Consider the following 19916-nt stretch of genomic DNA (forward strand, 5'->3'; position numbering starts at 1 on the left):
ATAACCCTGTTAACTTTAAAAATAGTAAAGCACATTTCCTATGAAAATGCACATGCTGTAGATTCCTGTGAAATTCATATCCTGTGTGTCTAACAGTTTATAAGGAAAACACATTTTCAAAAGAAATGTGCTTCACAATTATATGCAATTATAAGGCAAACAATTACATGTATTACACAGTATATGTTACTGATAATTGCATATGCTGGTAATTGCATAAAACAGTAGGCACATGGGCTATGCAATTAACAACAATCTACTGTAATAAGACTTAACAGGATGTGCTTCTGGAATTATTTAAAGTTGGATTTCAGTGTATTTTAATAAAGTCAGTAGATATTGGACACTTCACCAGCCTAACTGCTTGTGTTTACAATTAGAAAAACAGGAACTTGAGCCCTCATTCTTAATTATTTTTTTCCCCCCCTAGAGGTATTAACCCTTTCAGGTATTAACCCTGTCTGTACCTTGCAGCCGACTCAGGGTAAAGGTGGCCACGAGTTACGCCGCTTGTCCAGTCTGCTGTAACCTTTATTTTGTTAACTACTATTTTCTACAGTTTTAAAATAGACCTATAATGTTATTTTTCTACACACAGACTGTACTAACTAGGTAGGTTTTTAATTCATCCAAAGTTAACCTGAACAGTCAGAATCTTTTGCTGCATGTTTACTAAAATAAATAAATAAATAAATACATTGACAATATTGGGGTAAGCATTTCTAAGATTTATTTGGCTAAGGGTTGGTCTATTGAAAGCTTTCACACGTGTTATCACAACTATGTTCTAGGGAATTTTTTAAGGTGGTTTATGAATATGTTGTGGCCAGTGTTATTATCGTATACACGTGAACATTTTATTATAGAGGTAGGTATTATTAATCGTATTTTGAAAACGTTTAACATTTTAACAGAGGTGTAATTAACCTCAAATGTTTCCTCGTTAATATATCTAAATAACCTCGCCTTGTAACGCGTAAGATGTAAGGTTGTTTGGGATTTATGAGATCAATTTATACTCCGAACAACTATAACAAACAATCGATTACAATTTTTAAAGTCATAATTTTTCTCTGTGTTGTAGTATTGCCATTAAGACGAGTCTGTATCCGAAAATGACAAGGCGCTAATTTGAGCGAACCACCTTAATTTGTTTTGCACTGTCAGAAATCGCAGGGGGCGTTGCAGAGCTTTAAACACGCAACATTAAAAGCGTTTTTCATTTCAGCGTGAATAACACGGTAGTACAAGTTGTTACTTGCCATTAATACTCAGAAAGAGTACTTTCATTTATTTACATATATAAAAAAAGTATGTTTGTGGCAATACCTGAGAAAATACGCTATCGGTAATATCTCTATTCTGTGGGTTCGAGAGAGCTCGTGAATGATAATCACATCTTAAAATCTTTGTTAAGTTTTGGTGGGCAGGAAGAAGAATCAGGAGACGTGGTTGGTCTCGTAATTGGTTTTACAACGAGATTTTCCAAGGCGCTGGTTATCATTAAAAACTTTTTAGGGTTATTATTTAAGAACAATGGCAGTTAGAACCCAAGAAGATTTGGCAACCCTTTCTGAACTGGATGAAAAAAGTTTACTGGAATCACTCAGCAACAGATTTCAACAAAACCAAATATATGTAAGTACATTAAAAAAAAAAAAAAAAGTACAAGTTTTCAAAAGTTGAATAAATAGATGTTGACCACAAATGGTTGTGAGCGGATAACCGTGATAGTGTAATTTAAATGTTTTTGTTCTTTATGAATATGCTTACCGGAAGATTTAAAATCAGAACAAAACGTCTGTGCAGCCCTGCCAGTACATATGTAAACCAGTTTTTATTAAATACATGATATTTTCATTTTTCTTGCTGGATTCAGTGTAATTATGCCGTTTAATCATTAAAAGAGTGTACATAACCACGTACTTATATGTAGGTGATTAAAAAACAAAACAAAAACAAACAAAAAAAAATGTTCTCCGTAACATTCATAATAATAATAAACACGAATAGCTAGTATTTGTTTTATTTAATATTTTTTACATGTAAGGATGAAAAGTTAATTTTTTAAAATTTATTTTAGTAATTTTAGGTAACAAAACAAAAAAAACACCACTAAAACGTAACTTTCAAAAGCAAGGCGCATTTTCTGTGAGGGGGGAAAAAAAACAAAAAACTGGAGAAATGTCACCAGTCATCATCCAGGCATTTCACAATGTACAGGCAGCAGTGGGTAGCTTCACCATATTTGCGAGGTGCCATTGTCAGTGGTTGTTTCTGTGGCGATCCAGCAGGTCAAATTGTAGTTGGTAAATGTTTACAATAAAGACTGTATTGCACAAGTAGATACTAGGTATTGAAATCTACCATTGCACAGTAAACTGCATTGGAAGCAATGTTTTGTTTTGTTTTTTTTAATCACATTTCATAACGCCTGTTTAAATAACTTTGCATATATTTGTTTGACAGATCACATGAAGTAAAATTTGACTTGTGTCTGAATGCTTGTGTAAATCAACCATGTTATCTATGATAAGTCAGTACAGAATCATGTTTTCTGCTAAGGAAGCCGTTTACTTGCACAGACAACAGTGTCAGAGGATCTGCACTGTGCCTTACAAAACAATGGCTGACAGGACCTACCTCCATTTAACAAACTTACTTGAAAACTAATAGGAACCAGTTTATGCATACAGTACCTGTGCATTATAATAGTACAAAGTCAGATCCACTTGCTCTAAACCACTTGGAGCAAGTGGTTTGCAAAGAGCAAACCAATCAAAACCTATGCATGGTAAAACAGACTCCAGGAGTAGAAACACCAGTAAGAGCAGGGGGTAGGTGGGCCTAAAAGAACAGTAAGGTAGTATGTGATGACTGAGTGGAGCAGCAGTACATTTTTGTGGATGATACTAGCACGTCTTAAAAAAATGACTAAGAGAGCCATACTCGGTCATTCGAAGAGCCAGGTACTGCCATGATCCATTTCTGTTGCGGGTTAATTTAAACACATAAGAACTAAGTTAGTACTCATAACTTTACAGAACAAGTACCCCCATTAGAATCGTGGAAATGCTGAAAACAGGAGAGTGGTCCTGGGATTCGGAGCGTGAAGGACAGAAGGAAGTATTTTAGTACACTGTGCTTTGCTTTGCGGGGCTGCAGGTGAATAACCAGCGGCAGCAGTTTTAAGATGTGGGACGGTTAAAGCTCGGCATTCCCATTTGGGACTGAAAGCCGTAGAGCAGAATAAGCTGTGCTGGTCATCAAAGGAAAAGAGCAAGAATGTTTCGAATTATTTATTTATTTTTGGGTGGTATCGTCTTGATAGGATCAGCTAAATATGTACAGAATACAACACTGTAGACTTTGCCTTTTCTGAGGCGAAACTGACCTGTTAGGGGAACTTTCATTACCTTATGTTTTCATGTTTCACATGAAGAACAGAACTCTGTGTTCTCAAGAGCTTGTGTATTTTATATATCCAGCTGATCCCACCTAAAAGGTTAACAAAAAACCCTTTGTTTGTTGCTGTATTTATGGCTGAATATATACTGAAGCAACTGGGAGAGATATTAATTTACTAGTTCTGCTATGCTTATCAAATTCTGGTCTTTCAGGGACATTACAGTATAAATGTGGTTCCACATTTGCTCAGTTATGATGGGGGCATGTCATGAAGAACTAAGACTAGATACAAAAAGCCTTGATTGCAGAGATAGAGAAGTCTGCGGTACTGTATGCATGACTTGAAAGTGGGTTTTGATGGAAAGTTTCATTTTGACTCATAAGTAACAATGATCAGTAGTATAATGCATTTTCTTTTCTGTCTAAAATAAGCTACTAATATTTTATGCTACTGTATTGTATTTTGTGCCTTTCACGTGAAGTTACATGCAACAGTGATTGTGAATAGACAGTGCAGTGTTTATACTGTACAGCTGATGCATTCTTTCCTTCACATGGTTTAAATAGCAGAAACTGGTTTGCGCTGCTTCGACTTGACTTTCACAAATAGTTCATTCTAAAATATAGCCTATTTATCATTTTATTCCTGAAATAAATGTATGTGGGATTTCATTGGACTTCCATGTGCACTGAACTCAATTACATTTGGAAACATGAGTACAGTAGCGGAATGAGCCAAGTTCTGCAAGACCTGTTGTACGCAGCCCCTGCTGTTGTCTGATGGTAATTAAAAATTGAGTGGGTTGATCCTAAGTGATTATTGGGACTACTAGAGCATTGCTTATGACCCTCCACCGACAGGAAGTTGAAAGCAGTTTCAGTACAGTATTTCCACAGGTCTAACCTCATTGGAGCAGGTGAAATCACACACTAATCCTAACGTGCAGTCAAGTTCCCTGTGGAAAAAGTGGAAATGTTTTATGCAGCTCCGTCTCTCACAGCAATGTCTGCTGGGCCTTTCCAGTTTTCTGTAATGTTTATGAGTAGCTAAATTATTTAACATGCTGCAAGTATGCAACATAATCTTCTAATGTCTCTATGTGACTGGATTAAAGAATAGTTTTAACTGAAGTGGCAGAGTAACAATCTTATTTTGATTGTTGTGATGCTGAAATGATGTCTTAAGAGTACATCATGTAGGCATTATTACATCCCTGGGGAGGTGGGAGTACAGTATTAAATATACCGGATTCTTCCGAGTCAACGCCAAGGTTTGAACTATTGCCCCACCCCCACTTTTAGATGAATTTTTCACTGTTTCTAATAACCATGCACATAAAAATAAATAACCATGTGCAAGTAATGGCTGAGATTTCAGATCTCATGCTTCAAGTGAGTAGAACAGGCTGTGCAGAACAGTAGTTGCTCTGTGCATTGATTGAATAAATTGTAAGCACTTTTTGTTTCCGATCCGACAACACAGACTGAGTCTGATTGATTACAGTTTTCCTTTTAAGCTAAAATCCATTATTTTAATTGTATTTATTTATTATTTATTTATTTATTTTCCAATAGACTTCAGCTTTAAAGGTTAATGTGTGTTTTATGAACATACTCAGGCAAACTGTTTACTTTGTATTTCACCATTTAATAAAGCTTTAACATAGCTTTGTGCTTTGACTTTTGAATTTTAAACATGTCTAATTCTAAACGTAATCTGTCTAGCTCATGTTAGAAATATTACAGTAATATTGCTTGTTATTTCACCCCTATCTTGAGTAAACGCCCCTCCCCCACTTTTGCCTTAATGTCAATTCTATGCCCCCTGGGCATTGACTCGGCGCACACACACACAGTACCAGTCAAAAGTTTGAGTACACCTGCTTGAAACCAGGTTTTTCATGATTATCTATGCTTTTAACTGTGTAAACTTGTTTATAAACACTTAATATTTCATTATATGATACGTGTACTTACATTTTTAAATGTAAATGTAAATCTTGTCAATTTCAATGAAATGGTCAGTTAAAAGTCTGAAATGTGTATAACACGGTGTTAGAACACTGGAATAAGTATACAAGTGTCTTTGTTAGATGTGCTCTGAGTTAACTAGCATGTTTCCTAATTAACCTTTTGTCACCAATTATTGTTAACAGGAGAGGGTCCATGATTACTATAAATATTGGTAGCATAGGCACAAGTTTGTCATTCCTGTATGTAAGGGAGCAGAGAATGGCAAAGTACGCTCAGTTAAGCAAAGAAAAATTAAAAATCTGTAATTACTTTAAGAAATGAAGGACAATCTTTAAGACAAATCGCAAGAACTTTGCAAGTGTCTGTAACTGCTGTGGCCAAGACCATCAAACGATTTGAAGAAACTGGCACTCGTGAGGACCGAACAAGGTCAGGCAGGCCAAGGGTGACCTCAGAATCGGAGAACAAGTTCATTCGCGTCACAATTCTGCAAAACTGGTGATTAACTGCCCCTGAAATATAAACTTAGCTACATGCTACTAGAAGTACAGATGTTTCAACATCAACTGTTCAGAGGAGATTGCATGCTGCTGGCCTAACTGGAAGAATTGCTGCAAAGAAACCATTGTTAAGAATGCAGAATAAGAGGAAGAGACTTGTCTGGGCTAAAAAACACAGAAACTGGACGTTTGAGGACGTTTGGGTCCAACCGCTGAGTATTTGTAAGATGCAGAGAGGGTGAGCACATGAGTTCTGCATGTGTGGTTCCCACTGTCAAGCATGGAGGAGGCAGTGTCATGGCTTGGGGTTGCTTTGCTGGTGACAGAGTTGGTGATCTTTACCAAGTCCATGGCAAGCTCAACCAGCATGGCTATCATAGCATACTTCAGAGGCATGCCATTCCATCAGGATTACGGCTAGTTGGGCAGTCCTTCATTCTTCAGCAAGATAGTGACCTGAAACATACCTCAAAGTTGTGCAAGAACTATCTGGCGAAGAAGGAAAGCGAATGACAACTCAGTCTAATGACCTGGACTGCCCAGTCTCCAGACCTCAATCCCATAGAACTTGTATGGGACGAACTGGACAGAAGAGTCAAAGCAAAGCTACCCACAAGTGCCCTACATCTCTGGGAATTGCTGCAGAAGAGCTGGGAAGACATGTCTGGTGATTTCCTGCTGAAACCGAATGCCTCGTGTTTGTGAGGCATTCCAAAAATAGCCACCAAAGGGTGGCTATTTTGAGGAATCCAAGATTTAGAGACAATTTTCAATTATCTTGAACATTGCTTTGATACTCCTTATGTTTTATTTTGTATATTGTAACATGTGTTTTCATTTTCAAGTATTTACAGAAAAGTATACGACGTAAAACATTGTCAATTATGAAAGAAATCTTGTTTCCAGCAAGTGTACTCAATCTTTTGACTGGTACTGTGTGTGTGTATGTGTGTGTGTGTGTGTGTGTATATATATATATATATATATATATATATATATATAATACAGTACCATACTGTATATATAAAATGACAAGTAGCTTTCGAGTTAAGGTGGTAGAAAGCAGTAACTATATAGAGTTATAAATAGGTAATCAGATATGCAAATATAAGCATTACAAGAGCCAATCAAATTGTGTGCAAGTTGCCAAAAGGCTTCTACATTCACAGTATTTTAGAAGTCAAAGCACAGCAACTGCTCAATATGGGCAAATGGAAATGTGTCTTCCCCAAGTGTATTTTCACAAGGTTGTTTGAATAAACCACTATACAGTAATTTCCTATAAAGCAAAAAGAAATATTGGAACAAAGGGGCGGGAGCAATGGTCCAAATTTCTAAAGAGGTTGTGACCATGGCTGCTTTTTCTAATTAAGCTTAGAGTAAAAGCTAGAATGCCTTAAATTGTCATGCAGTCGGATTCTTCATCTATTACTGTACTGCTGATTTTTTTTTTTTTTTTATTATGTGTGACTTACATTGAAGATATATTCATTGTTTTCATTCAAGCTATGTGTAATCCATGTACACACCCAAGCATTTATACTTGAACAGGTGCATAATTGACATTTAGTCTGATATTATCACTGTATAATTATACTATTAAAGTACATGCCAGGGATGGGAAGAAGACTCCCATTACATAGCCGTTTTGATTTACTGCAGGATTTACTATGAGTTTAATAAGACACACCTGTGCTTTATATTTTGGTCAAATATAGAATTTGGTTGACCCATGTTTATCAACGAGTTGACTGTGGTACCACTTCTATGGATAAAGTGACGCGGCCCTCTTAGTGTTCATATTTATAAAATATGCATGAACTTGACATGAATAAATAGGTCATTCATCTTGTTGTTGTTGTTGCTGTTATGTATGTATGTTTTATTTTATTAAGAGGACAAATTCTAATTTCGACCTGTTAGGATTACTCGGAATGTCGTAAGGTGCCAGAATTAAAGAAAGACCTGTTCAGGAAAGCAGTGTGATTTCCAGAATCTAGTGGTGGTTGGTAATGTGTCAACATCCTTTGATAAATGGCCACTAAGTTCTATACCCTGCCCTTTTCTTCCTAATTTGCATTAAGGAACACAAAGTGTTACTATTGCATATAAGCAGAATAACACTTTCGGCCACAAGGTAAAAATGCATCTTCAGAACGGAGAATTTACAACATCCAGGTCTCTACTACAGTTTTCATACAATACTGTTGTATATAACAGTGTACAGTGTGCCCTAGGGCCAGACTCGCTACTGTTCACATTCGCATACTTCCAAGGTACTTGGTTCTGGTGTTCATGTTGCTTTCCCTGTGTATACTGAACCGTGGCTGAAAATGTGACAAGCTTGGTGGTATTGATAAGATTTGGATAGGCTGGTAAAACCTGCCTACTATAGAGTTAACCACTGAGAAGTGCACAGCATATAATACTATGGTAGTTCCCTGCTGCGATATAAAATACGTAAAGACCAGAGAGACAGGTAACCAGTGAACTTCAGGATTTGGTAATTGAGGCAACAATGTATTAATTAATCTGTAACCATCACTGCTTTGCTTTCTTTATCCTTAGCTGTTAAACACTACTAAAAATACTTCTATTATGAAGGTAATTGCACATCAATTAGTCAAAGTGAAGGGAAAAGGGTAAAACAAGTGAAAATGATATACCTGTACAAAGCACCCCTTCAATAAGCAGCCCATGACGGGAACCGGGGGGGGGGGGAGGTTATCAGAAAAGTGAACGCATATTGTATCGATGGGGATACTCCATATGTTGCATATTGAGGAATGAGGGTTAGGGTTAGAATGGGTTGACCAGTGCTATAATTTCGGTCCGTGTCGCTCAAAGGGGATCATTACTAGTGTCTTGCCAGTTTGGTATTCTTCTTTTAATGTTATGTATAATCTGTATCAAACTTTTCTTTTTTTCTCAGACATACATTGGGGATATTCTTGTGGCCATAAATCCATTTAAATACCTGCACCTGTATGAAAAACCAGTAAGTGTCCAATACTCCTTTTAAAAATTAACTGTAGCAGGCATTTTGTTTAAAAGGATGCAGCATTATCTTGTATATGTCAAAGAAAGATTGGTTTTGCCTTGGCACAGTCACGTGACTTGTACTGTTTGTCTGCCTCTGCTGTGAAAGTGGACCCCCAGCAGCAATGATTTCCTGTCAAAGTATGATTTGATGAAAAGCTCTTGTGCAAGGCTAGCAGGGAAGGCATAGAAAGAGCCGAAATCTCCTGAACTGGACATCTGATTGAAATGCAGGGAGGATTGGGAAAGCAGTTACTTTAGAGGTGGTTAAGTGTACAAAGAGATGAACTGACATCGTGACTGTGTTTTAGTTTTAGTTTTAGTTTTGTTTTTTAATCCTGAGGGAACACAACCATCCCTCAAATCATATCTTCTAACACAAATAACTTTTTTTTTTTTTTTTTTTTTTTAGGTATCTGAAAAGTATAAATGTCATGAAAAAGGCGATCTACCTCCCCATATTTTTGCTGTTGCTGACAGAGCTTACCAGTCCATGCTAGGAAGGTTAGCAACTGGGCCCAGCAATCAGTGCATTGTTATCAGGTAAGGATGTTTCCATATTGACCAGCCTGTTTTTCTGTTAAACTGCTGACTTTAAATAGAATGTGTGGTATATATTCTTCCTTCTGTAAATAAAAAAAAAAGAGAAAAATGTCAATTAGCACAGCAGTAAAAGTAGACTAGGACAGGCGATGACACCCAGGTGAGGGTTAATAGTGTTGATTGGGATAATAAACAAATCTGATTGAAATATTTCTATTGCTGCACAAATTAGAGAATCTGTTTCAAATGGAATAGTAAATGATCTCAACACCATGATTCATGCACCTGTATTTTCACTGTTATTTGTATTATCACAGAAAACATGTATATAATGAGATCATCTCTTTTGTATAACATAACAAACTGTTGTGCTGTTTTAGACAGCACCGTCAGTGTGAATCATCACTCCTAGATTGGTGAGGACTGGATTTCATTCCTGCATTGTATTGTACTGACTAACCACTGGCCATAAATAACCCATCCCTGTTTAATTCACAATTTCTTTTTATTATCGGGGGCTATAAACCATAGCAGGAGTTGATTCATTCTGTCCTTTCAGCAGTCAGGCTGTTCAACTTTATTTTGGGTAATTTGTGTCATGGGTGTATTGTGTAAGGTATAAATACTGGAACATACGTCACCATATTGATACCATGTTTGTGAATAACGATTGAAAGGGTAGGGCTGACGCATGGAGGAAAGGCACATTAAAAAAAGAAAAAAATATCTATTAATCAACAGAAATTCTCTAAAGTAGATTCTGAATTAGGAGGCAACGTTTATCTGCAATGTTACAAAAAGCATTATTTGTTTATGTAAAGATAAGGGCTAAGCAACACGCCCTTCATCATATCTGGTTTAAGCAGGTGGCAGTTAAAACATTTCATGACTTGTGAAGTTTTAATAGGAGACAAAAGGGCATTTTCGTGATCTCGATAGCAGCAATATGTGAATACCCCTGCTTGCTCTAAATCTGTCCCACCTGTACAATTCCATTACATATTTCTATATAATTAATAGGAGGATTAATTAAACAACCCAACAGGATTGATGTGGAGGAAAAGGACAGTATTCAAAATAGATAGCTACCCTGTATGTTTGTTTGTTTTATATAGATATATGTCCCAGCCTTAGGTCTTTTGCGGACTGAAGCAGGTTTTCCTCAAGGATTTGCCAGAATTTAGCCCCATATTAAATGGTGTATGTTTTGGTAAATCAGCTGATACATTTCTAAACCCAATATTATAATTCATTTTGGCCACTCTATATTTTGGCTTGTTTTTCTAATCTTTAAAGAACTGTGACAGTAGCACACTTATTCTTTGACAATACCTTTTTTGAGTGTATTCTTATAAATCTAAATGTACATTTAGTAGTAATATTATCCAGGAGCATTTTGCAGGTATGTGAAATTGTACCACATTTTTGGGAAGCAAGTACAGTAGCAACGTGTTAAAGGAAATTATTTTGGGAGGGGTGTTCTCCCAAAATGCAAATGTAAACCGCATTATTATTGATATCGGTTTCCTGTGGGCAAATGTTTCACGTGTTTCCAGAGTTTGTTTTTAAATGTGAACTAGTTTTTGTTCAGGTAATGGCAGCTACTACTGGGTTTTGATAAGTTTTCTGTTCCTTTTCATGCTGTTTCTGTTGTGGACTGTAGTAGATTTGAGTGCTTCCTAAATGAATGTACACTACATTTTATATCTGCCTCTGTACCAGAAGGCCCCAGGTTTAAATGACACCCTCTATCCACCAACACATGCAGGGTGACTATTCTTTTAGATGCAACTGAGATCTGAGATCCTATCTTGCATTTTTTATTAAAATTGTCAATACCAACATAACTCGATGGTTCTCCTTAATCATTCTCCTCTTCTAGTGGAGAAAGTGGTGCTGGGAAGACGGAGAGCACAAAACTGCTGCTACGACAGATCATGGAGCTGTGTAAAGCAAACTCTCAACTTGAACAGCAGATTCTGCAGGTCAGTATTGAGCAGAATCATGTTTATAGTAAAGGTATACATTTTTCTTTTTGAAAACACTAAGCACAGAATTCCAAAGGCGTAGGAGCCACAGCATCCTAAAAATCCTGGTTTACTTTCATTTAGCCCAAACAGTAACCCAAAGTGGCGGAAAATTACTTGGGGGACCTTAGAATGCATGATGAAATACAAAAAGAGATTGTAAGCAAGAATTTAATCTTCATCCAGAGATAATGATTTCACTCTTTCCATCTGGACATGTTGTATGTGATCAAAATCATGTTATGTACTGTAGGTCATGCTCTAGCATAACCTCACTGTATCTGAAATCCAGCCAAAAACTCATGACCTGCTGTATAATTATAAACAATTCATAAGGAATGTCTGTTTTGCTGCACCCTGATCACAAGGATAAGGTGTAGCATTTTAAAATTGAAGAAAATTATTTAAAACAAAAAAAGAAAAGGAAATGAAGAGTGGGAGGGGAGTGCTTATAAAGTAAACATTAGGTTTATGCAGCACATACATTAGTAGATAATGATAACATTTCAGTCATTGAGGAAATCCTCCCATAAAAGACAGCAAGTGAGGTTCATGAAAGTGGTGACTGATAAACCACTGCTTTGCATACATTAGCAACATCAGCATTGTAAGCCAGTTGAGATCGCAGTACAAAAGTGTAAGTGAGTAAAATGTAATCTACATATACTGGTAGTTTTAGAATTTAAATTCAGTATCTGGATATATATGTACAGTATGGATGAGACACTGCAAGTTGGCTATAAATTGTAACAACCCATTTATCTTGGAGGTCAAACGTGTAAAAAAATAATTATCTACCCTTTTGCCTTTTAGAATTCTGCCTTAAAAGTATTGAAATTGGTTGCCATTATCTCCTTTTTTTGATATGTAAAGTTGTGCAGATTAGGGTAATTGAAATAATAGCTTGTTATCCTTTCAGACAAGTCCCTTGTTATAATGCCTCAAATAAAGGGGGTCTGGCAATGCCTTGGAAACAGTTTTACTCTGTGAAAACATGCCTTTGTTGTGTTACTTCTATAGAGGATGTGGTATTTGAGCGTGCTGTTTAGTGCTGCTGTCCCATGGTATTTGACTTCTCAAATGGAAGATTCTTTTGTATTTGATGCTTACTCCAGACATACCAAAAAGATCCATCAAGTTGTTGAGTACAACAGTTACTGGGTATTGCAGTTTGTATGATGCTTGCATACAATAGCTTTCTTTGTTCTTTTTAACAAAACACAAGAGTTTTGGTAAATAATGGTAGGACCATAATTGCCAAAATGTTACTTCTGAAATAGTGCATAGCCACTTGGTCAGTTAAGTGACTACAATAAAAAGAAGCAGGTTTTCGCTTCATAGGAAGGTTTGTTAGGTCACTCATAACTGGTGAACCTTCATAAACTTCTTATTCAGCTTTGACCTTTGTATTAATGACTAAGTGCTAATATGTGTATTATCTGGAAATTGTTGGAAATACACAGTATTTAAAAGCCCAATGTGTGTGTTTTTTTAATTGATAATTCTTATAGACTAATCCCCCCTTTTTTATTGGTTTGTTTCCTGACTCTTATTATTATTGTTCACAAGTGTATACTGTACATAAAGAAACAGTTATGTTATCTTGGTGCTATTAAAAGGCTTCTAAAATATTGAACCGATACACTGTTTCTGCAATTATCTATGCTTTGCTGTGTTTAGTATAAGCCCTTTTTGAGTTCAGTCTCATTCAGTCTCAGGCAGTGCAATTAAGTATACTGCAATGAGTTATGTAGGTTGCTGCCTGCTTGCCTCCCCCCATCCACTGCCTCATCTTCCGAGCTGTTGTATTTATTTATTTGTTTTTTTCCTGCTGTTATGCACTATGCTATGGTCTCTGGAAGCTGCCAAGCTGTTGAACAAGCTGTTGAAAGAGCTGTTGAACACATTGAAAGTATATAAGCGCTGCAAAATTATTTCCACATAAAATCCAGAACATTTAATTCAAGCCAGCCACCAGCACCACTGGCTGCTGAGGTGGGGCTCTGTGTACAATACGTGTAATAATTGCACAGGCTGCTTATCCTTTTTATAAACAACTGTGACTTGGTGCAATCTAACTCTGTACCTAGCGAGCTGTCATGTGTCAGGTGATACAGCAATTAGCCTTCAATAACAGGGAGTGTAATTCTTGAATAGTTCTAGTTTTTATATAGACCAAGAAGTAGATCTAGTGAATGAGTCAAGCAGACCGATACTGTTTTTGGCTCATCTGTATGCTTTACTGGGGAAGGTCTACGTCAGCAGTTCAGCCAGTTGTACAAGTTTGACTTTGAATACAACCTAGAGTAAATGTGCCTGGTTTCTACTAGGCTAGGTGGTGTTGCCATTTTAGCCTTGGGAGAAACGCATGCTGGTCTGTGTCATCCATAAACAGCAGAACACGTCTTTTTGTTTTCCTTCTAAAATGAGTCCATGTTAATCTGTGTATCAACAAAGATGGTTAGAAAAATAAAAGTTAGTGGCAGTAGCCATGAAACAGATCTGTAAATCTGAATATAGGTTGTTGGAAAGAATAAGCACAGCTTGTGAGAAAAGAGAATCTGAAGAGTACAGAAAGGAATATGGTACCTCTGCTGAGCTGGGAAAAGTGCTGAGCCTTAGCAGGGAAGACACAAGTTTTTCCATACCCAAGGCTTTTGCTTTTTCATTTCCTTTTCTCCCTCTTGTGGTTTCTCTGTTGTTACCAAGTTCATGCCAAAAAAAAAAGTTTAATAGACATGGGCAGAGAGAGTGTTTGATTTAAACAAGTCAGAAAAGAGCAGTTGATAACTGTAACTAAATAATAAAGAAAAACTAAACACCACGTTTTTAACTGCAAGTGGCTTTGTGAGTTGTTTTCTGGGAGATCAAATGCTTTTGGCGATTTTCTAACTTAATACCCGGATGTAATCCATGAATTTCCTATTCACCATGTAGTACAGTAAACCCCCTTTTTTAGACCTGAACTTTGATTTTTAACCTGTCACTCTGTATGTGTCTCTCACGTTGCACAATAGAAACCAGACCTCTGCATTTTGCATTTACTGTGCAATATTGTTTCTTGATTGGGACTTTAACAATCTTACAGTAATTCACTTTAACAATCTTACGGTAATTTGATGACTGATTTTTACCAACACTTTACAGACATTTTGCTTTCTTATATTTTCAGAACTGCTCCCCATAATTGGATTAAACTTTGCATGCACATTTTATTTCCAATGTGTGTGCGTGTCTGTTTGTTAATTTATTAAGTATAATTTTTAAACTATTACTTCTAACACTCCTTTTTGTGTTGTCTTCCTCTCACATAATGTTTCTCAACATATGTTTCTGAAGCTGTGGTTCCCTAAACATCTGCACCATAGCCTCAAGGCGTTCCTAACACTTACTGTAGTTGATCTAAATTTAAAGACCTGCAAGTCAGAATCCCTACTGTTGGAGCTGCATCTCTGAGTTAAAAATAACATTTTGCATGGGAAGATGTTTAAGTTGGTGGTCCAAAAAGAATGCAAAAATTAGTGGTACTCCCCAAAATGAAAATGGGTGTGTGGCAAAGTGCCTGCCCCTGTGTGTATTTTGTGTTGAATGTTGTGTGTTAATGTTGGTGTGTAGTCATTGGTACACGGGATATAAACGGGTCTGTGTAACACGAGTGTTTAAAATGTATATTTGTATTTAGGCACGAGGATTGCACAGCACTTCACGTGCAAGTAAAAAGTAATAATAAGTACAGGGAATTGCATTTTATTAATTCACGTGCAGTTGTACCGCGACTCCAGTTGAATGATTGATTAGCAATCGAGTCTCGGTACAGCTGCATAAAAGCTGCATGTTTTGACTCAGTCGGGGTTGTGTGTTCGGTGAGTGGAGAACGGGATTGGAGACGGAGGTAATAATAGTAATTGTAGCAGTTAAAAATATCAGCTCACCGTGTTTTGTCTGTATAGTCCGTTTCGTTTATCTTTTTGTTTTGGCAAAAGTGCCGTGTCCTGTGTGTTTTTGTTTGTCTTGCAACCTTTTATTTTCTGACTGTCTGTTCATTTATTAAACGCTGAGCGCAAGGAAGTGCTCAGCTTCCCCAAAACTCCACCTCTCTGTTGTTTATTTCCTAGTTCCTGTTTCTGGTCTGACGTCCCCCACTCCAGCCTTCTTTGTGACAGAGTGATTTTCAAGTTTCACTCAAATGGCTGTAAACTTTTCATGAACAGAATTTATACCCAGGGAGATTTTTGAATACAGGAACATTATGAGTTTTATTAGGCCTCTTATGAACTATTACATCTCCTGGCTGTCCTTAAAAAAAAAATCTTACTATCAAGCACATACATTAAAATAACTAATTGCTTTATGAATACAACCCCTGTTTCTTTCTTTTTTTCTATCCAAAATTGTACTGCATTGACCTGCCTTTATAAATATTGAACTGTTTTTACACATTTTCTAAATGGAATACTTTTGCTATGAAAGACTGGATCAAAAGGTTTATGAGTGAAGTTTGCTTCATATTCGAGAGAGCTGGAATTGTCCTACTGATATGCACTGCAGCATTGTGGCGTCTTTCTCACTTGTGGACATGACTCTTGCAAGCCGTATATAAACATTGCATTTGTCACAACAGTAGGCTTCAAAAATGTTCCTTTAGCCACTGAGACAAACCAAGAGAGCTTGTCTATGCATATTACATCATGGCTTCATACCTGAAAACATACAATAATATACACCTGAACTGGGTTGCACTAGCTTTAAAAAGTTAAAACATAAAGCTCCTACTAAGGTAATGTGCAAAGGCAAAGTTAGTAATCACTTGCGCTATAACTAAGCTGACTTTAAACTTGCGTGTAAGAAGTGCAACTGAGCACTGATGTCGGATTCCCTTTCAAAGAAAGTGGAGGATGTGAGTCACAAGATGTAATAACGGTTGCCACTTGAATGAAGTAGTATAAGGTGTTTTGACACCACATTGGATTGAAGCTTGGTTTAAGTGGGTTTATATATATATATATTTATAGTCATTGCTGAAAAACCTACTTGGTCGTGAAGTGGAATTATATTAGGGTTACATTTACAGTGCAGAGTGCTCACCCTTTTAATGTTGGTTAACTATGTTTTCAGAGATTTCAAGAAGCTGGTGTGCTGCACCAGCAAGAAAAGCTGTCCACAGCTACTTTGCTGTGAGTGTGGGCATGATGGTATCAAAGTTGCTCTGCCCTTGTGTGTTTGGGCCCACTACCCTGTTTTTGAGGAGAGGGGGAGCTCTTCATTTGCAGCTTTAGTTCTTTCTGTAAATGTTAATTTGGTTTTGTAGCATCCTACAGCTACTTCACTTCTGCCTTTACACATTGGTGTTTGTGTTGATATCCGTGACCACAATACATTTCTTGTAAATGTCTAGAGGTTATAATATATGCACTAGTCTTATAATGTATAGTGGTCACTGTTAACCAACACCATCATACATTTCCCAGCAGACAGTTTGTATCAGACAGCTTGTATCAGATTGCAGTGACAGGACAATAGTGAAAATGTACTTTTAGAAAAAACGACAACAATACGACAGCGACAAAAAATAAATAAAAATAACATTTTCATTCAGTGGTGGAACTGCAACATAAATGATCAGCCAGTGTTTTTGTCTTACATACAGTGTTGTGTTTTGCAGTTTTTTTTTTCAGGCTACATCATTTGTGCATTTTAATCGATTAAATAAATATTGCAAAACCTAGGCTGGCAATAAATCAGAAACTGGAGAAACAAATGCTTTTTAACTTGCTCAAGTAATCAAACTAGTCTTTCAACAGTTCTGCAAAGTCTGCGGAGCAAATATTTTTTTTGTGAGAGAGGGACATTCTTGACATAGTACTACTGTGACATCATTCATGCCATACTTTTTTTAGTATTTTTTTTTTTTTTTTTTTTTTTTTTTACCTGGGAGGTTATCATTTTATAGATAGCAATATTATACCAAGAGGAGCTGGCGTGAAACGTTTTTAGTTGCCTCGTATGTGTTTTGTGGTCTTGGCTCTGTATGGGGCCTGTTGACACTACTGAAGTCCAGTATTGTGTTCAATGTAGAAATGATCAAATAAATAGCTTCAATAACAATTCTTTGCTTTACATTTCATTCTTTTTTAGGTCAATCCCCTACTAGAAGCTTTTGGAAATGCACAAACAGTAATGAATGATAACAGCAGTAGGTTTGGAAAATATATTCAACTCCGATTCCAGAACGCTTCAGGTACGCATTAAATTACCAGGGGTTACACACAAATTCCATTCCCTTGAGTGCAAGGCTGTTTTGTATGTATATAGGGCTTGATTCTAATGGTGTGTATAATAATTTACTATAGCCCATACTATGGTCCCTCTCCTTTTTAAAGGAACATATTTGTTTTGATCATGACTGAGGTTCTTCAATGAAACTTCATGAAACCTGTATATTGTGCAACACCTTTCAGATGCTTTGCTTCAGGTTTAATAGCAAGCCAGAAAGATTGGACTTGAACACTACATGACTTTCTGATAAAATATGCTTGTTAGACTTGAGCCACTTATGTTGTGTAACTATCAGAGCATTGTGCTGATGAGCCCAATTCTAATTGCAGAATTGCTTGTCTCGTCTACTTAGACAGGCAGTTTTAATTGAGCTGATCTAAAACGGACATTGAAAGTTGTCACATTTAAGGTCTTTTCTTGAGTGCATCTAAATCTTGAGGGTTAGCAGGCAGCCTTACATTCAGTACATATTTTGATTGAACCAGTTATCTATCTGAGATGACATTTCAAAAGATCAGTCATTAGTAGATTCTGGAGATATGCGTCATGCCTTATTTATTACATACTAGAGAAGCACTTGAAAACTAAGCTTTGAAGGTGAAACTTGAAAACTAAGCTTTTACATGTGCATCCAATTGATGGATGTATTTGTATTTATTTATTTATTGGATGTATTTGTATTTATTTATTTTTAATCCATTGGAGATGCACATCTCTGGTGACAGAGAAATGGTGAAGGCGCCATACACATTTCTATTTGTACCTAGATCATCTTATCAAATTTTAATAAAACTTGGATTGGAGATTCTGTAGCACAATTTTCTATATCGACAGTTATTGTGTTGTGATTGTGGGCATAATGATATCAGAGTTGCTCTGCCCTTGTGTGTTTAGTTCCCAATCTGTCTTGAATCCATGACTCTGTTTTTGAAGACATGGGGAGCTTTGAATTTGCACCTTTTTAGTTCATTTATTATTATATATTTAGTTTTGTGGCATCTTCCAGCTACTTCACTTCTGCCTTCACACATTGGTGTTTGTGTTGTACATCCATGACCACAATACGTTTCTTGTAAATATCTAGTGGCTATAATGTTCGGTGGTCACTGTTATGTCAGCACCATCATACTTTTCCTAATATCAAATTGTGATGACAACACTATACTGTTTTTTAAATTAAAATAAAATATTTTTTTACAGTGAAGGGTGCTAAAATCAATGAGTATCTGCTGGAGAAATCTCGAGTTGTGCGCCAAGATGAAGGGGAGAGGAATTTCCACATTTTCTACTGCATGTTGGCTGGGATATCTGCTGAAGATAAGGAGATGTACGGGCTGCTGAATCCAGACTTATACAGGTAATTGCTGGCATTGTTGAATGGGCTAATTTCAAAATCTGTCATCTTGAATCGCCCCAACTGTTTTCTTACTTTTTGAACAATGTCTTTCAATTAGAAGTCTTATCAAAGTAGCCATGGTTTTTATATGTAGAGAAAGCATATATTTGTAGATCCACCAAGCAAATGAAGCTACTACATTTTGCACATGGTCATAAACTTGAATAAGTCCAGAGTAACCTCTTTTTTTCTTATTTTCTTCCTCCTCTTCAATAAAACATACAGTATTGTATTACCTCATATTTATTTAAATAGAAAACCAGCCTGATGGAAACAGAGCATCATGTTTTGATAAATTAAATTATCTTCTGATTTGTAATATTAACTACTAGGTGCCATATTTCCAGAGCAATTGCTTTTAAGTATTTGTTGTAAGGTATTAAATAAATCAAAACACACCTATTTGTTAATACGTTGATTTCAAAACAAGAAAAAACTGCCCTTTAAAAAACTGCCCTGTATAATTGAATACCTGTCAATGGCAATTCACTTTCAGACTGAGTTTTAAAAGCTGGTTGGAAGCCAATTTTCCTACCATCCTGGGTGCTGACAGTTTTACCTCAGTACAGTAAAGTGACAAGGAAAATATTTTGCAAAACTAGCCAATGCAACTGATTCATTGTGTAAACAAAGTTTAATACCACATTGCCCAGGACTACAATACCTCAATTAACTGCAGAGCTCATGCATTACTAAGTGAAGTAACTAGTGAAAGACTAGACAAATCGCCCAAAGTATACATTCATTTTTAGT

The 19916-nt window shown here is 36.5% G+C and overlaps 1 protein-coding gene across 1 annotated transcript in view; it reads left to right on the plus strand.

Annotated features, from left to right (window-relative positions):
- Nucleotides 1–1224: 1224 nt before the first annotated feature.
- Nucleotides 1225–19916, plus strand: part of LOC121301659 (myosin-IIIb-like) — a 48777-nt gene continuing 30085 nt past the window's right edge. The window contains exons 1-6 of the mRNA XM_041231238.1: nucleotides 1225–1638; nucleotides 8815–8880; nucleotides 9334–9464; nucleotides 11347–11449; nucleotides 17627–17729; nucleotides 18968–19124. Coding sequence (XP_041087172.1) covers nucleotides 1537–1638; nucleotides 8815–8880; nucleotides 9334–9464; nucleotides 11347–11449; nucleotides 17627–17729; nucleotides 18968–19124 — 662 coding nt within the window. The 5' untranslated portion in view covers nucleotides 1225–1536. The remainder of the gene's footprint in view (nucleotides 1639–8814; nucleotides 8881–9333; nucleotides 9465–11346; nucleotides 11450–17626; nucleotides 17730–18967; nucleotides 19125–19916) is intronic.

The sequence above is a fragment of the Polyodon spathula genome, chromosome 2, assembly GCF_017654505.1.
Source record: "Polyodon spathula isolate WHYD16114869_AA chromosome 2, ASM1765450v1, whole genome shotgun sequence".
Taxonomy (NCBI): domain Eukaryota; kingdom Metazoa; phylum Chordata; class Actinopteri; order Acipenseriformes; family Polyodontidae; genus Polyodon; species Polyodon spathula.